Raw genomic sequence first — 19,981 nt, 5'->3', positions numbered from 1 at the left:
TAGAGAAACTACCTGAGCCAAAAAGCTCCTGCCGCTCGTGATCGTCTTGTTTCAACTAGAAAAGTTCATATAGCTGAGAAATGTGAGACTCAAACTAACTGATTATGAACTATAAGCCCTCAGTGATAACTAACTCAACAACTGATTATGATGACAAAAACAGTGTTACTAAGCTATTGTACAAAATAGAGCCAGCCTTAACCCAAACTTATAACTACACATGTAAACAATCATATAACTATCCCAATACTTGTGAAAACTATCTAATAAAGAAATGGCAAACATAATACAATAGAAATGATTTTATTACAGTAAAATATTGTTTAATGTGACCATGCATTCTGTGGTATTTTTGTATCAGATACATGGCAGTTTCAGACACATGAGAACTGGTGTGAAAGTTCAATAAGTAAATCTTTTTTGATCTTGGGTCATAAAAATGTGAAGTCTTAAAAAACCCAACAGACCAATTTTTGGATTTGTTCTGTTACAATTCCATTACAGAAACTCTTTCATGTTTAAAAATACAAGGGTTGTCCAGAAAGTAACACATTCGGAACTAGCTCCACAATGACTAGAGCCGCCATCCTGGGGTAAAAATTTTTTTTTTTTTTTATTCTTACACTCAGTAAGAATAAAGCTGTGGTAGGGTGCAGTCTGTATCTCTCCTACTTTTCTCTCTGTGACTAATTCAAACATGTGCTAACATTGAACATTTCACCACTTGTGAAGTGCGTTCAGTGATTTGATTTCTGTTACGCAAAGAACTACTAACAAATTTAAATATACTGCTAACTTTGAGACGTTAAAGGGAAAGGAGTAATGAGTAAAATCAGAGTGAAGTATTGGTTAAAACAATGGTAGCACCAATGTTCACGATGACGATTGCAATGACCGGTTTAGACTTGGTTCCTGAAGACTTATTTATTACTCTTACCAGAAAGATCATGGTAACTGTTTTCTGGGACTATTGGCGTCATTCTGGTAGATTTCCTTGAATGAGGCTTGACAAGCAATGCAGAAAGGTGCTGTGAAACATTGTAGAAACTACAGCGAATGATTAGTTCTTCACAATACAATTCCATACACAGCCAATTGTATCCGACAGCTGTTGCATGACTGTGGATGGGAGATGTTCGATTATCCTCCATACAATCCATATGAAGCACCAAGTGGCTATGACCTTTTTCCAGTGATGAAGACCAAGCTCGTAACATAGTGCAGTGCTTCAGCAGTGAACCGTACTTCATACTGGTGTTAAGTAGTGATTTAAGAAATCAGAACAATGCTTTAGCTCACAATGATTTGTATATCAAAATGTTTTTGGGTAATCATGCTATCTTAGTCTTAGTCAACCTGAAAGATACGGGATCACTTTAGACTTTTTAAAAAATTAAAGGAAAAGCAACAGATTTTAGGATTGAAAATTGCAGCACTGCATTGTACTATGAAACTTAAAGCAGTGTAAGAATTATAAATGAGATATTTTAAAATTGTAAATGATTTTAAATAGCACTTGCTTCAGGTTCAGTTGTTTTTTTCTAATTATACCTTAGGGCAATTATTTGATTAACATAATACCAAAGTAACCACAATTAATTATATTATATAGCATTCCAATAATTGAGGAAATCAAAAGATCAAGTTGTACAGTCCAAGCCACCCAGATTAAACAATTTGCATGGTAGTGGAATCATAAGCTTCTGTTTTTGTTGCTCCAATTCTTATGTATAATAATATAACTTAATCAAAAATAGATAAACAGTATGATTATAAAAGAACAAATGAGAATACTTTCAAAAACTTCAGGAGCCATCCATGCTGCACTCCCTTTATTGTTTGTCATATATGTTTTCCTCTCACAAGCAGTCCCAAAGTCACAGATCTTCAGTATTGTTCCATCCTTGATCAGCAGCAGGTTTGGTGATTTCAAGTCCCTATCACAACAAAGCACGCTGATTAAAATATACATTAAAGGCATTTTCATATGCTACAATATTATTGTTGAGTCATCAAAATCTCGTACTAGGGATTTTCAATATTTGTATAATTATTCATGTATATTATGACAAATTGGCTGGAATTAAAATTTTTTAAAGTTAATCCTGGTCAACATCCAATTAGTTGTGATACTTAGATGCATTGGTCCGTCTGATCTGCATTCCTTGTCTGATAATTACCGATTTGTCTCTCTCAACCGACCACCTACTTAACCAGAAAAAAAAAAGATTTCATTTCTGCCTGTCTGATAACACAAACAGGAATTGTTATCAATTTTAATTTAGTATACATGTAAAATGTTTTGTAGAACCAACTCTTACTGAGATGTAGGTAAAAATCCCAAAAAAGATCCTTTTAACCCCCCTCACTTATTCCTCAAACAGAACAAATATTTACTCTTCATTAATTTTACCGATAGAATACTATTTAAACTAAAATACCTGTTACTCTTTACCAGGTGTTTCTGTATTATTGAGGCTATCTAAACCCTAAGTAAGAGTACACTAACATTTTATTTATATACATTATAAAAAATAATAACTAAGTAATGTAATATTTTTAACATATTTGTTATTAATATTTTTGAGGAAATAATGGGGCCTCCATAGGCCAAACTTGTTTGAATGTTCCACCATTCTATTATAGCGAAACGAAAACATAACAAATCAAATGAGAGTAGGCAACTGTTGGTCTGACATAATTTTTCACTAACCAAATGACAAATGTTTCAATTTCAAAGATTGATTTAGCAATGAAACTATGTTCTGAAACAATCTAGAGGTATCACTATATGTCAAAGATCAAACCTATTGGCTAGTAAAGGAATTAAGTCTATCTACATAAAATATGTGTGTGTATATAAATATATATATATTTGTTGCGTACTGACATCAGAAAGGGTTAATGGATGAGTTCCGTGCAAATTTCTTCTTAGTGTTATTTAGTGTTAGTACACAGGAAGAAAACATTGGATATGATCCAAGTTAAAATTATTACAGATGGATTAAAAGTATGTTTTATAAAAACCAGTTGTAGGGAAAGTCAACACACATACCTATGTATAACAGCTTTAGGTTTCATGTTGTGCAGGTAGGCAACGCCGCGTGCACACTGAAGTGCCCAGTGGACAGCATGGCCTGCAGTATACGCTGGTCTAGACAAGTAGTGTAACACTGTAACAACACAACAAACTGACTCTTATCTGTTACTGAAGACAAGTATAGCACACACTCCCCTGCTTATATTGTACTGCAGACTAAAAGAGAGAATAATTTTGATAGTGAAGTAAAGTAGCATGGATGAACGAAATTCTAATTCTAACGAGATTAATTATAGGAATGAGATGTTGTTTTTTAAAAAACACCAATAGAAATGTTCAAAATCATGGAGAGGGCTAGAAGAGGTGATGGGAAACAGGGCACAGTGGAAACAGAAAATTACACATTTCACAATCAATGAAGCTGTAATTTCAGAGTAATTCTTTATTTAGGTGGGACAGAAGCAACTTAAGTTAAGATAACGTTTACATGATTATATATTATATACTTCACACCTGTCCACAATAAAATAGTTCAAAACATGATTACTATAAAAGACTAATTAAAAAAGATCTCTTTATTGTTTATTAACATTATTTTGTACATTGTCATTTATATTAAATCTTGATAAGTGGTTTCAGAGTGTTGTTACAATCTAATACTAATGGACTATGCACCGAATAGGTGAAAAACAATTCTTTTATTAGGGTTAATCAACAATTTAAATAAAAATGTCTTAAAATCCTCATCTGTATTGCAGATAATTTTAACTTATTTTACATAAATTGGCATTTTATAAACACGATTAACAAGTTAAAGTCTATGGAATGAATGATAATTTTAATTTGAGTCAGCTTCACATACAAAACACAACACTGCACACTAACATCTTTAAATGAAGTAAATTTACAATGTAGCTTATCACCTTCAGATCAAATCAAATCAAATCAAATCAAATCAAATCATTTATTGTCAAGATGTAATGTACATACATATAACAACGTCAAATATTAGGCTAAAATAGTCTATTCTAAATTTTCTCTTAATACAGTATAAAAATCATTGACACTGTACAGGCAAGATTTGAGTAACAATTTTTTTTACACAGTTCTTAAAATTAGTTCTACTTAATTCTTTTATATCTAAAGGCAATGCATTGTAACAGCTTATTCCTTGATACTTTAAAACTGGATTGGGTGCTTGAAAAATTACATTTTGTTAATACTAGGTTATTTCTATTACGTGTATAGTAACTATGGATATTACTATGGTTAGAGAGGTAGTTAAAATTATCCTTTTACATACAGGAGCACATATAATATATAAATAGAAGGCAGTGTTAAAATATTAAGTTTTATAAAAAGAGGTTTACAGTGATCGCGGTTTCCTACATTACATAGCAGCCTTACAGCTCTTTTTTGTAGAATAAATAGCTTGCTTGCAGCTTGAGAGTAACCCCACAAAACAATCCCATAGGTTAGACAACTGTGGACATAAGCATAGTATATCTGCAGCTGAAGGTCTGAGGAAATAACACCCTTTAGAGATCTAATTAAGAAAAATGCCCCGAGCAATCTTTGAAGCAGCATAATCAATGTGAGTTTTGCCATTTAAGATTAGACTGGATGTGTACTCCAAGAAACTTGAGACTGAAATCATTTTCATTGGGCTTATGGAGCTAGTGTTTATTTGTAAATCCTGGATTTTTTTATTATTAACACATAACTTGTTAGCTGCACACCAATCGTTTTATAATCGAAGTCTTAGAACCAATGATACTTTTACATTCAAACGTCTGATTTAGAGCTGACTGTAAGCCCCAGGTCATCAGCAAATAAATAGGTGCTTACACCGCTCTCGCCCAGATTAGAAGGCAAGTCATTTATATATGCAATAAATAGAGTAGGACCTAAAATGGAGCCTTGTGGAACTCCATAATTAACAGGGCGAGTTTTCAGAAATAGAACCATTAAAGTAAACATATTGACTCCTATTGGAGAGATATGACTTGAAAAAATTTACAGCAAGTTTGACTGAAACCATAGTAGCTCAACTATACTTATTAGGATCCTATGGTCGACCCGTGTCAAAGGCCTTGGAAAGGTCATACGATCTAAAATTAACAGCATTTTTTCAGTTCCAAACCCTCAAAACAATCATTTACAAAAGACTGAACTGCATCAGTAGTGCTCCGTTTAGCCCGAAACCCAAACTGACAGTTACTAATTAACCCATTAGTTTCCAGATAATAAACTACCTGCTTGTGAAGTAGGCGTTCCAAAACTTTTGACACAACTGGAATTATCGAAATCGGTCTATAGTTACAGATTTGATCTTTAGGCCCCTTCTTATGTACAGGAATAACTTTTATTAACTTTCAATACATCAGGAAAAATGCCAGACTTAATACATTCATTAAATAGGTAAGTTAATACTTCACAAATATAGGCAGCACATAATTTCAAGATTGGAGCATTTACACCAAAACAGTCTAAGCATGTACTGTTATTTAAACTAATTATAGCTGCATAGACATCTTCAACTTTAAATTCAACAAAATTAAAATCAAACATATGGAAGGGTCAAGTTGGAATAACTGTTAAGATAAAAAGAAAATGTATTATCACTAGTGGGGATATTATTACATGTATCTTCAACTGAAACAAACAAAATAATTATTAAAACTATTGGTTCCAGTGTCACAGAAGAACTCACTGATTTACTATTAGGTCTGGCTGTTTTGATTTATTAAACCCCAAGCAGCTTTACTCTTATTTACAGCTTTGTCAATTACACCATTATTATAATTAAGTTTGGCCTTCGAATTTCATTCTTATACACTGTTTTAAGCTTCTTGTACCTAGTTTTGAATTCAATGTTACTCTCAGTAGTTGGTGTTATTAATTATATAATGTAGCTTATCTAATTCAGATTTTATTTTAACTAGGCTATCATCATGGTACCAGGAAACATTAATATTCTTACTTTTAAGTTTTTTTAGTCTTAAGAGGCATAGAACAGTTTAGTGCCCACATAAACAGATCTAGAAAGAGCTTGAACTTAGAATTTATATCAGATTCCAAACGGTATACATCATTCCAATTTATAAGCTTAAGATATGATAACAAAAATGAGGTACCAATGGCACAAATGGGTCTAATTATTGACTTTTTCTGAGACAGTCTGTGGTATTTTATACTCCAAGAACGCCTCGAAGAGGATGGCCAGATGATCGGAAAGCAGCCGTGTGAATTACTGACGAGTGTACTCTGTCTGGGTGAACAGTAGTCAGTAGATTGTCAATACAGCTACCCAAGGTTTCACTATCACCAAGCCCTGGTCTAGTTATTTCTGAGACAGTGATATTAAGTCCAAAGCTATTGATCAAGTTGAGGAGTTCTTTTTGTTTCCACATGGTTACTGAGAAAGTTTACATTAAAATCACCAGCAATAATTAGGTTCATTTTTTTTGCCATTCAGAAGGGAAAAAATATCATGGAGTTTTATCATAAAATAGACAAAAGCTACTTGCTGGAGATCTATAAAAAGCTACCACTACTGTGTTGAAAGTAGGCAATACAATCGCTGCTAACTCACAGTAAGTTCTTCCGAGAAACAAAGATAATTTTGTCAAATTTGATGACTTCAGTACCACTTTAACACAAATAAAAATCCACCACCGTGAGAATGTTTCTCTCTTGCAAAGAAATCAGCAACTTCATATCCAGATATCACCAAGTTCCTTCATGTCCGATGAGGATAACCAGTGTTCCGCAATACAAAGTACATCAGTCCTGTATTGGTTATTTAGAATGTCAATAAAAGGAAGCTTGTTGGAAATACTGCAAACATTCCAAAATAATAGTTTAAAATTAGGCCTGTAATTTATAACGTTACTAGGTAACCTCGGTAAGATTGTGTTGAATTTTACTTCGGAACTTGTTTGCACTGGCTGAAGCTACGTTATCAACATCTACAAAACTAAGCCGTTGAGTCATTTCTGTATTAAAGGGTCAAAACCTCCCGGTTTAAAGAACTGGATTCACCATCAATAAGTACACTGGAAAACTCACTCTGTGATTTCTTTTCATTACTACACCTTCCAGTGACTCTGAGCTTGGAGTAGGGACAGTGACACAGGTCATCTCGATGGAGTCAGATACATCGTGCAGCAGTGGGTGCTCTACATAACCTTTTACTTTCATTTTGTGTTGAAGGTGATTTCAACTCTGTCACCGGAGTGTGCATGCACTTCTGGTCAACGGGACTTGAGGCTCAAGTGCTTTCATGTAGTACTTTGTAGATACTTCTAGCTAGCCATTGTTTCCCCCCCCCTGTAATTTAAATGTAAACCGTGCTGAGTGTGTAATTGTCTGTTAGCTGTACTAATTTTCACCAAAGACACACTAGAATATTTTTTACTCAAAGCCTCCAGTGATTCGTTAGATGATTTAATTTCTTGGTTTTATGCAGGACCAATCTTTCAAGTCATATCTAACAGGAAAATCAACTAAGACTATTCTGTTTTTTTTATATTTATTTAAAGATTCATTGATCAAAGTTATTGATTTCTCAGCTTCATTATGAGCTATGTCGTTAGACCCACATGCGATAACAAGAACATCCTCAGAACTCAGGTCCTCTCCGTCAATGTTTTTGTAGTTTAATACTTGCCCAGCCAAACCTCCAGGCCTCACAAAACCAACCCGCTTCAAATGAATCTTGACATTTGTTCAAAATGAAAAGCTAAGTCACGACCATGACTGTCAGAGCAACATATGAGCATTTTAGGCTTTTTTTTAGTTTTCTGTCCTTTTATGACTATGGAGAGTTTTTTTTCCTTTATTTCAGAGAATTCTTTAGTTTCTTGCTTCTCTAAGTTGGAAGCATGTCTCAATTTAGAGTTAAGTGGAGTACTAGGTTTATCAGTAAAATCCTCAATTTCAGAGTCGTCAGATGCACAGTCATTTTGCAACAGCTTGTAACGATTCTCGAGATGAAGTCAGGTTCTCTTATTACCTTGTTTAATATTTGTATGTTGCTTGACTTATAATGTTTGGGTTTTATGCACTTTCTGCTGCCATTTGTTACCTGTAGTATTTTTTAAGACTGGATAACAGTTTAAGCATCTGGAACTTTGAGAGCTTGTAAAATCAGCTACTTTGTATTGGTAAGTTTCTTTATCTTGTTCCAGTACTGTTATGACAGTGTTCAAGTTCTTTATTTCTTCTTTACAAGACTTCAACTCCTGAAGGATAATGGTTGTTTGAAAGTCTCTATGTGGGGCTGCCTTAAGGGTGTCTTGCACTTTCGTGTTGTTTCTTCTTAACTAATTAATAGCTTATATTAAAATTTTTATTCTTACTATTATTAAATAGAATTAGATAAAACAAGTAAATTTGATAAGCAGAAAAAAACAAACAAATTAATGAACTGTTGTATACCACCTGGATTTTGAATATAATATTAACAAATTTTTATATTAACTAGATAAAAATTAAAAGTGTTAACACTGTTTTAAAATTAACAAATTAATGTTTTTATTAAATTCTCAATTAACAAAAACATACTTTTTTAGTAACTTAACTACAGTTTTGTAAGTTACTTAGAATTTATATTTATGACATTTCTTTGCTTCCTTCATAATCTTTTAAGTTCTCCTAATCCAACCTAAACATTTTTAATAGTTACTAGTTGCACTCAATAGGAATATCAAATTTAAGTGATTAATTTTATTAAGATCGGAAAATACCCTTAAAATTTAAATGAGAAACTCTAAATATCTGGTCAAAAGCACCCAAAAAACAATACACCCAATGTTTTACTAAGTATGATGAGAAAAAAAATATGGGCTATGCAATTTTGCATACATTGCCTTACAAATCTTTTCAGAACAAGCTTGGTTATAAACAACCTTCTCCCACCTACCTAAACCCAAACAAACTGAAAAATTATTCATGAAAAATATTAATCTAAAACATATTTACCTTAAAATGTTTAAACTACATTTAAAAAATTACAAATACTAACCAAATGACAAATTAGGAACATTTTAAAAATTTGGTTTAGATTAACCAAAGACTATACATTATGTTGCTATTTATTTAAATTTTAGTCATAAAATCTTACCATTATATAGAGAGCCTCCTTCAGCAAATTCCATGACTAGACAAAACCGGTCAACAGTGCATGCGCCATGAAGTTTAACAATATTGTCATGACACACTCTTGAAAGTTGGCGCAGTTCTATAGCAAAAGCTTTCCTCTCAGCTTCTGATTCTATGTGTTTTACAGCTACATAGTCACCTCTCCAAAGGCCTTTGTACACAACGCCAAATGAGCCTTTACCAACTATCTAAAAAAGAAAACATTTTCAATATATTCAGTATCACTTCATGGCTACTTTAACTGTTACTTCTTAACATAGCAACTTTAAGGTGGTTAAACTGTTCAGCTGGTGAATTTTATTGATGTAAAAATAAGTTGTTTTTTTTAAATCTAGTAGTATTAGGTTAGTTGAAACGCTTTAACATTTTCACATGATTTTTTAAAATTAAATTACAATTTAAAAATATCTATACTAATGATAGGTTTTGCTAATGCTCAGCCAATAATATATTAATAGAATATAAAGTAATTCAGTTGGCTTAACATCTGTGATACCTGGTTTGTTTTTAGTAGTCATATTTTGTGAGTCTTTAATATCTTGATACTTACTGTCTTTTCTGTAGCTTCTGAAGTAATGTGATAATTCAAACGTAGTAATATTTTCTTAGTTTCTGTGTTTTATAAATAGATGGCTGGGGTGTAGAGAAGTTGGATAACTCCTTGTAGAATTAATACCTGAGTCTAAGTTTCTGATATTTTTACTTCACTATTCTGCAACTGGATTATGTGTCTTTTAATAGTGTACCCTTTGTCAAGCTCGACAATATAATGGAGTCTGCTCAGTTTTTCTACCACTATGTCAGAGACAAGAACAATAATTTTAATTTTATTTAGAATAATTTCTTACTTGCAACCATTCTCCCACACTTAATGAATTTTGCTGTACTTTGGTATTATCCGACCATTATATATAATGGCCTAATTACCTACTTATATAGCCTAATAACATAAAACAGATAGAGGCCTTCCTTTTGGGAACTAAAAAACAAGAACCAATCGTCATAATGACATGTAATTTTCACAGCAAGTAAAATAAAGTCTGTTCTTCCTAATAATGAAATATTTTTTGGTTCTTGGTAAAAATATTTAAAAAAATAGTGGCCTCTGGATAATACAAAAGTATTGAATTTGCTAAGTAGGGTTGAACTACTTTGTTTCTGACAGAACTTTGTGGTTTTAGTAAGTCGGGTATTGTTTGAACATTACACCAAAACAATTGTTTTGATGGAGCTATTCCACAAGCCAGAGTTGCTGAAGAGTAATAATTCCAGTTTCTGTTGGGAGAGATTCTTTGTCACTTTCCATAGATACTAACTTCTGTTTTAATATTTGAACATAATATTCTGCTTGTCAATTAGTAGTATAATCATTAACAATAAATCTTTGTTAAATACCATTCCGATCACAATGAATTTTGAATTACGATGAAGCAAAAATTCTGGCATTGTCACTGACAAGTATTTTTGTTAGGTCAATGAATGAAAATATTTCAAAAAGCATTCCAATTGTGGAATTGGAAGTTGGAGAGGAGTTCGTTATTCTGACTTCTGGTCACCTTGGTTTGGCATCTACAAGAATCATAAAGTAATGCACCTTGTATGGACCTACATATTCCATATGAATGCATTGTTAGTTCTTGTCTAGTTGGTCCCACACATGTAAGGCACCTTATTTGGGTTGTTCTTAAATTCACAACATGCTTTACAACTTCTTACTGTATGCTCAATATCCCTGTTAATATTTTTCCAATAACAATCTCCTAGCGAGGGCCTTCATTTTTACAATTCCAGAATGAGTAAATGTAATTCAGAAAGAATTTCAGGTAAAAGGAATGACTTCTCTTTGTGCAAGTAAAACTGGTCCATTGTGAAGATACTCCGTTCTTTTCCCCAGATTTAAAGTCTCTTTTTAGTTGTGATAAAACTGGGTCTGTAAATCATACAATAACTTCATGAGTAATTTTTCTTGTTGAAATAGCATTTTTAGTATTCATAAGGATTTTTTCAACTTTTTTCAAATTTGCCAAAAAATATTATCTAGAAAAAGTCAGCATACTTGTACTTATCTGACCAACTGTGTATAATTTAATAATTTAAACCATTTAGGAATGTTGCATAGTGAAGTAAATGTGAAGCTGTTATTGCTAACAGAGCCTTGTTTGAATGAAAAATGGATTACAATGATTTGTTACCTACAAAAAGTGTAAACTACCTACCAAACAAATGCTAGCAAAACTCGAAAGGACTAGGAAATGCCTGTAGCTTCCTTGTCTAACTGTGAATAACCTCTTTCAACTGATAACAGTGATTGTGATATAAATGCAATAGGATGTACTGTTCCGTATATGGACGGTGTTATGCAACAAGGAACCAACCCTCAGTTTGGTCAGTTTTGAAATAATAATGTGATTCCATAGAGAAAAAACACACTATCTGAAAGTAAAATTCATATGGTCTTGCTGAATTCTGTTTTGCTAATACAGCAGTAGAAGAACCACTACCAGCGGTGTATTGACGCACAATGGTCCTATTTTGAGGAGTATTAGTTGTATGATCCAAAAAATTTAATAAAACTAACTAAAAAGAAAGCCTACCTTCATAAGGTATTTTCTAAGGAGGCCATGTCCTGTCAGCATCCTTATTATAATTCTTATATCTTCCTTACTCTGATCTAGGAGAAATGCCCACCCTTTAGCATAAGGAGAGATAAACATTTTTTATTGTCTTAATCCTGAGGCCCTACTCCAGTTAAAGTATCTTGTCCTCTTTTCCCAATCTTTTACAAGAGCTTTGCTGTAGGAGAAAGCTATCCCGCAACCCCGCTCTGGTTGCATGATCCAGTGATAATGCAACCAGAATAAATAGAATCCCCGCACTGCTAGGTTACAGATGTAAAATTAAATCACTATTTATTTCAAATTAGATATGGAAATTTTTCAATTACAATAAAATATAAAAACAATAGTAATAGAAATTAATTTACATTGGTATCAGTGACGTTAACGGTCAGAGTAGGGAATACAAATTTCAACATTATTATTGTATTGTGATCATTCCCCTGAATAAAAATATATATATGGTTATAAGGGGTGTAAATCACAAAAGACTGTTTTTTAGTAACTGAAATTTTAATCTCAATTTGTGATTATATTTGTGTACTGTGCTTCTTGTTATCTATGATTTTAGGCATTATCTGCTCCCAATAGCTTATCTAAGTGTTCTGTGGTTAGAAAAACTTAGTACATCATCAACAGTTATCCAGTGCAGTGGCCTTCGGTGCCTTGTGGATAAAGATGGCGTTTATTACCAGCGGTGCATTAACTAATATCGTAAATTAGTTTTGAAAGTTACTTACGCATTTTATTGTGGATAACGTGAGCAGTGAAAATATTAGGAAATTAATTTATTCCTTTTTAATTGGTCATTGTGTTTTATCAGAGTGAGAGTATGAGTTTGTCATATAACCATGTGTAATTTTTAAATCGAAAAAAGGTGTTTTTACATAATCTGAAGTTACCACTGATATAGTACTTACTTACCAATTAGGGAAGTTAGTTTTACTTATTTATTGAATTTATGTTTGTTTTTTACACTATTTATTGAGTTATATAGAAAGTTTGGTTTAAGATTTTTAGGTCTACATTATTTTCAGATTTATCCACACCGGTAACGAGATTTGCGTTATTTATCTATTTCAATCGTCTTCCTGAGGAAAGTAATATAACTTTGCAATATAATTTAGGGAATGAAAATGAAAAATAAGGAATTTTTTGAACATTTAAAAGTGGAACTACTTTTCATGAAAGATGTTATGGTTAGGTGAATTTATAATGTTTGTTTGTTTCGTCAAGTTGTGTTTCTTAGCTAATAGTAATGGTAGGAGGCATTTGATTAGACCATCTAGAATTTGATCTTTTAGTGATAGTTACAACTTTGAGGGATGTTTTTTGTATGTCGCCAGCCGGAGGCATTTATGTCAAGCTGATATGAACTTTTATATTTAGATCTAAATGAACTAAAACGTCTTTTAGGGTAGGGTACGATAAGCGGACCCGGTTTTTTATATGTAAGAATATAATCATCAATACCTAATATTCGCATCTCGAATCCTAGACTATCAATTAATATAAAAGTATATATAGTCATATAGTCAATAGTAAATAACAATCATATGTTTTAAATTAAAATATAAGTACATAGGAATATATAAAAACTCATAAATAATTAAGAAATTGCATAAATAATAAACAAACCAGAACAAGAACGATCAAACAGGAAAACTCATAAATAATTATGAGCCACAATTAATATGGTCTATGTCATTAAATGAATTGTTTATAATTATAAACATGTAATTATATATTATTACGTGTATATATACCAATAATAATTATTATTATACATACATGTATATATAATATTAATAATACGATTACATGTATTAATTGAAAGTGTTTACAGCTGTTGATACAGATTAAAAGTTAATTGTTCAAAATAATTAATCTGTATCGATTGGTTATGATTAAGTAATATTGTTTGCCAATTTCATATAAAAGAACTGGATCCACTTATCGTACCCTACCCATCTTTTTTATTTGGGTCAAATACCCCTGATTTCAGTATTATTGTTATTTTACATATCCAAACATGGAAAAACAGCTGATGTCAGCAGGAACCAATACAAGATTGGCTCACGATCATAACAGGACCACGTGAGATTCGTAAAACAATGAGATATTACTCTGTGCGAGAAAAGGGCTGCAGTATAATAAGAGGCCACAACCACAATTGAATCATATTTATGATTATCTAAACTATATAAACAAAAATGTTGATATGAATTATGTTATATAAAAACTATCTGTAATGTATATGTATAAAATATAACAAACAAAACAGACATTTAGTTACTTTTTTTGTTTTTAAGGATATATATTATGATTCTATTGTGGTGGTGGCCTCTTATTATACTGCAGCCGAGAAAAGTATTTCCATTTTTAATGTTCTATAACTTATTTTTGTTATTTGTCATTTGCACCCCCTGAAACCTTATTTTTTTTTAACGATAGTAATAGGTCAATAAAGCATGACTCATATTTTGCCACTTAAACTGTTAAACTCACTATTACCTTTACATTATTTATCAATATGGACTTAAGACAACTATTTCCCTTTGGAGTATAATTTTGCATATTGTTATAGGTATTTTTATGTTATTCCATAATTATTTATATTTTAAATCTATTTTTGGTTTGGTTACGATCCATTTTAATAATATCAAGATTGTTCTTGCACGTACTGACTTTAATTTTAAGACCAGGAGGTAACCTCCGTGCACCATCTCTTATATATTTAGTTAGATTAATGCCACCTCTGAAAGGTTAATAGTTTTGTGCAATATGTTGGGTAGGGTATGACAAGCGGACCCGGTTTTTTATATTGAAGAATGTAGTCTTCGATACCTAATATTCGCATCTCAAATCCTAGACTATTAATTGACATAAAAGTATCTATAGTCCTCAATAACAATCATATTTTTTAAATTAAAATATGAATTTAATATTTACAGTGATCAAAAAAGTTATTATAACAAAAATTAGGAAAACTGAAGACGACCATATTTACTCCTCTCACAGTTACAGTTGTTTCTTTTCCAAAAATTTCACATGATGGGGTTTTCGGTACAAGTCCAACATACTGAATCCACAAAAACAATATATTTGATTTATGTCTTATCATCTTTCGGGTAGGGTACGATAAGCGGACCTGGTTTTTTATATCGAAATTGGCAAACGATATTACTTAATCATAACCATCGATATAATCAATCGATACTGATTAATTATTTTGAATTATTAACTTAAATAGTCTATATCAACAGCTGTAAACACTTTAAAATAATACACGTAGGGTAATATTTCAATTTTACATAAGTAATTTTAATTATTAAAAATGGCAGTCAATTTTAGAAAACTATTACACGACATTGCTTTGAAAGATGATAAGACATAAATAAAATAGGTACTTTGGGATTATACCGACCACACTAGTATGAAGAACACAAAAATAGAAATTTATAGAAACAAACATGATAGAACGAAAAAACAACTCTTCAATTACAAAATTACAAACTTACAAGCATTTCCAGGTATTGTGATCGGTATTGTTGTCGCTGTTATCTTATCTTTCTCGAGAATCCTGATTACGGCAGGCCGCGCGGCATCACGTGATTTGCACGGTACATAATTGCCTTTCCATTACAATTCAATTTATATTTCTGATTAGCCCCTCTAGAATTTGATATTTTACTGATAGGTACTATCTCGAGGGATGTTTTTCTTTCGTCGACATCAGCGCGGGGCAGCACCAAAGGTGCTGCCAAAGCCCGCGCTGATGGCCGGAGGCACTCGCATTTTGGGTGGCGGAATGTGATCAAGAATAAAAACAAGTTTTTAGTGTTTTTTTAATAAAGAGTTTAGTTTGGTAAATGATTGTTTTTGTTGAATTTTTGTGTTTGGAGAAATGTAGAGGTAAAACACGGAAGTACAACAAAGCGATGCACCAGCTGAACGGGCGGCGAGACTGCAATCACGTTATCTACTAGACGCTCGACTTTGACCTCTGTCTGAGGATGGGGAGGGGTTTGCGATAAGACAATTCCTGTTTTATATTGACGAAATATTGTTCTACGCTAATCTAGTAATCAGTAGAAACGAAATGTGAAATAACGATTCATGTCTGGGTGTGGTCGGTATAATCCCAAAGTACCATAAAATATATAGTTTTTGTGGCTTCAACATGTTGGACCAAAAACCCCATTATGTGAAATTTGTAGGAAAGAAACAACTGTAACTGTGAGAGGAGCAAATATGGTCGTCTTCAGTTTTCATAATTTTTGTTATAATAATTTGTTTGATCACTGTAAATATTAAATTCATATTTTAAATTAAAACAAATGGCTGTTATTGAGGATTATAGATACTTTTATATCGATTGATATTCTAGGATTTGAGATGCGAATATTAGGTATCGAAGACTACATTCTTTTATATAAAAAACCGGGTCCGCTTATCGTACCCTATCCCATCTTTCAAAGCAATGTCGTGTAGTTTTCTAAAATTGACTGCCATTTTTAATAATTAAATTTACTTATGTAAAATTGAAATATTACCCTAGGCTACGTGTATTATTTTAAAGTGTTTACAGCTGATGATATAGACTAGGCATATTTAAGTTTATAATTCAAAACAAATAATCAGTATCGATTGATTTTATCAATGGTTATAATTAAGTAAGTAATACCGTTTGCCGATTTCAATATAAAAAACCGGGTCCGCTTATCATACCCTAAGCTTACCCCAATATGTTTTGTCAGTACCTAAAATTTCTTTCTGGAAATAAAACACTACTATTTTAAGAACTTGTTGATAGTGGTTTTAGGTAATGTGGCTAAGTAAAATACAACCTAATCAAATCAATTAAGTCAAATAGTCAAATCAATTAAGAGACCCACTTATGAAATTCTACCTAGACTGCATATAAAACCTTAGTACTTAGGAAAGGACTGGGATAAAGGCTACTTTGCAATCACAAGACTAATTTAACAAACCGGCATTTAGATATCCTAGGCTACTTAAAAAAAACGAAATAACAAAACCTACAAAACTGGTCTAGGCTATGTAATACTCTTAACACACAATTTGCTTACCTGTATGAGTTCTATGTCATTATAGTCAATCTCCTCAACATCACCTAGTTTTGACAAAAATAATTTATCTCTGTTAGCCATGAGAAACCACAGTTTTACATAATTACTGTCACAATTATTAAAAACTCACAAGCTGACACAAAATTGTATGTACTTTTCTGGCAAAATATATGACTTCACGGCAGATCTAATGCTGTCTTTTGACACTATGGTTTCAGTGTGGGACAAAGTAATAAAAATCGTCACAAATATGAAACATAAAGAACATTTCCTAAAAAATACTTATTTTAATTCTTAACGCCAACAAGAAACAAAACAAATCTAAGCCTCTAATTTGTATTCTGATCCTGGTCTTGGTACTACTATGATAGTACGATATAATACGAAACCAAAAACATATATCCTCTACATGAAAAAAGTATGTTTTTTCGAACCTTCTTTAAATTTCTGCTTAAAAGTAATACAGCTGATTTAGACTAGTAGCCATAGAGTATAAAAGAAATTCACCGATTAAATAAACAATTATTTCTGTTCTGTTGTGTGATCCACAGGCTCGCATTTAGCTTGATTAAACTCATTCTCTTTATCAACGATGTTAGCACAATGTGCTCTCAACTCCTATTCGCTGTCGATCTCAAGATCAGTAGGATCGCCAGTGCTGATGGTTGCATTGTATCTAACTACATATGAATTAGCCTAATTCCTGTAATGCCTATGATTGTTGAATGTATATTGTTGGAGCAATTGTAGTACCGGTATTGGTACTTTAAGTTGCATCATTTTCTAGTCGCTAGGCAGTATTGTTTCTACAGATGTATGTACACCGTTAATGCAGTGGAATATTTTTTGATAATAGTTATTAGTAAGATCTTTTGAAGCTCAAAAATTTACTTCAGTTTCGTTGTATGATCTCTCACGTGCCTTCGATTGTTTTTCGCGACATTTTAATTAACAAACTGGCTTGGTGCGGTGGATGGTCACTCAGCGTTTTTAAATACAATCTACAGTTGCGGCTACAAAATAAGGCGGATGGGCGAATTTTCGCTGCTATTACGTACGGAACTGGTGAAGCGGAAAAAAGTTCGAGAATCCCTTGCTCTCAGGTAAATAATGGCAACGCTGAGTGCACATTAACGCTGACACTGCATCTTGCACAAGCCACTCTGCCAGTCGTATTCTACTGCCTGACTATTTATTTATAAACAAGTGAGTGTAGTTACATACTAAAAGTGGTCGAAGCTAGTAGTTCATGTGAAAATGAAAAACGCCTGTGAAAAAGAAACGTTTAGAGGGTGTGAATTTAAATAGTCAAACTAAATGTGTTGTGGTTAACATCCTTAATTTTCCCAAAGGCTTAAATGATACTTGTATTCTTGAAACATTTAACTTCAAGAAGGGTCATGAGCTTAATGAAAAGTGTATGGATTAAGTCTCCGTTCTGTTGAATGATGTATCCAGGAATAATAATCTTCCCCGAGAAAACAATATTCACGAGAGAAATGACTGACTGTTTTGAGTAATTTTTAATCGTGATTTGGTCCGAAGGACAGTTTTGGAGTGTTATGACCAGAGTGAGTTTCCAACAGCTCAAAAGTTAGAATGAAACTTCAGAAAAAATTGAATAAAAAGAAAGTATCCGATGAACTATGTTGCACACTGTTTGGATTTAATTTTAAGAAAGCAAACTACGGTCGAATTTCTTAATTGAAAGACAGAACATTTTAGACGCACGTCATAATTTTTAAGGAAAATTAAATCTGTAAGGGGTAAAAACGTTGATCCTTTTTATCTAGACGAAACATAGGTAAATCGGTCACGTAGCTATGTTGGGAAGAGTTGATTCAATATGTTTGCTGAGTTTAGCTCTAGTTCACGTTTCTCTTAATTCAGCGTCTGTAGTTCGTCGCTGGCATAGCTTTGATTTCTGGAATGTTCGTCTGAAGAGATAACAGTCAGTAACAAAGAAGGTTAGTAACTTATGACTTATTTACGTCTTATGAAATCAAATACAGATACACTACAAAATGTGGTATGATCTAGGTGAAAAGGTATTTTCATTGTCTCATCAGGTGCACAATTCCGTGCACTACGATATTTTAGACACTATCTCCATGCACGGTGGAGCGACCGAGTTTTCTACACATACCGTAACGTAAATTGGAAAGGTTGATTCAATGTGAATGTTGAATTAAGCTCCACTTCATATTTATCTTGGTTATCTTAGTGCTATTAACGTCAGATTCAGTCGCTGACCTAAGAGGAAGGTGAACTGGAATTTAACTCAACATTCACCAGTATGGTCATATTCATTATAGCGTAATTCCAAGCGACCACTATAATTACAAAGGGATTAGTAGAAACAAAACAAAAATAAACACATAAATCATTGAAATTTACAGATAATAATTCACGTATTTAATTGAAAAGTAAGCTTACAAATATATCAGATAAAATAGATGACTTATAGAGTTGTTATTAAAATGTGCATTTTCATATGAACCTGTTGAAATTAAAATTACTATAAAAGCCTAAGAATTCTCAGTTAATCAAATGGTCCATTATCTACATTTTTGTAGATTTAGAACCACATTACTACATATATATATATATATATATATATATATATATATATATATATATATATATATATATATATATATATAGTTATAAATTGAATTCTTGTTCAGTGCTAAGGTTGCTTTTGAGCTCCGCACAAGAAAAAAATGTTATTTTATAGTGTAAAAATGTCAAATGTCTTAAAAATCATATTCAAGGAACTACCATTGCTGTTTAAGGCTCGACATTGCCTCTGCCTATTTTTGTTGTGTATTTCCCTCCCAAACCTAATATTTATGTTCAACTGGTTGATCAGTTCTTGAACACTTTAGGTTCTAGATTCCTCGCAGATGGAAACTTCAATGCCAACATGCAGTACGAGTTTGGTGGTTAATCATCTACCTCACCTATCAAACTTCGGGTTATGATCTTTTAACAGGGAGATTACTGAAAGAGCTCCCGAGAAAGCAGTGATTTTCCGTATTATACTATATTTAATGCAATCCTCAAAC

At 32.4% G+C, this 19,981-nt stretch overlaps 1 protein-coding gene across 1 annotated transcript in view; it reads right to left on the bottom strand.

Moving 5' to 3' along the window:
* LOC124362787 (mitogen-activated protein kinase kinase kinase 7-like) overlaps nt 1-17,313 on the bottom strand; it is a 59,193-nt gene extending 41,880 nt beyond the window's left edge. The window contains exons 1-4 of the mRNA XM_046817574.1: nt 16,914-17,313; nt 9,168-9,393; nt 3,056-3,173; nt 1,795-1,937 (exon numbers count right to left, since the gene is read on the bottom strand). Of these exons, the coding sequence (XP_046673530.1) occupies nt 1,795-1,937; nt 3,056-3,173; nt 9,168-9,393; nt 16,914-16,994 (568 nt within the window). The 5' untranslated portion in view covers nt 16,995-17,313. The remainder of the gene's footprint in view (nt 1-1,794; nt 1,938-3,055; nt 3,174-9,167; nt 9,394-16,913) is intronic.
* Nucleotides 17,314-19,981: the final 2,668 nt, after the last annotated feature.

This window comes from Homalodisca vitripennis, chromosome 5 (assembly GCF_021130785.1).
Source record: "Homalodisca vitripennis isolate AUS2020 chromosome 5, UT_GWSS_2.1, whole genome shotgun sequence".
Taxonomy (NCBI): Eukaryota; Metazoa; Arthropoda; class Insecta; order Hemiptera; family Cicadellidae; genus Homalodisca; species Homalodisca vitripennis.
The sequence above is the reverse complement of the archived record's forward strand: the minus strand, read 5'-3'. Positions and strand labels throughout refer to the sequence as shown.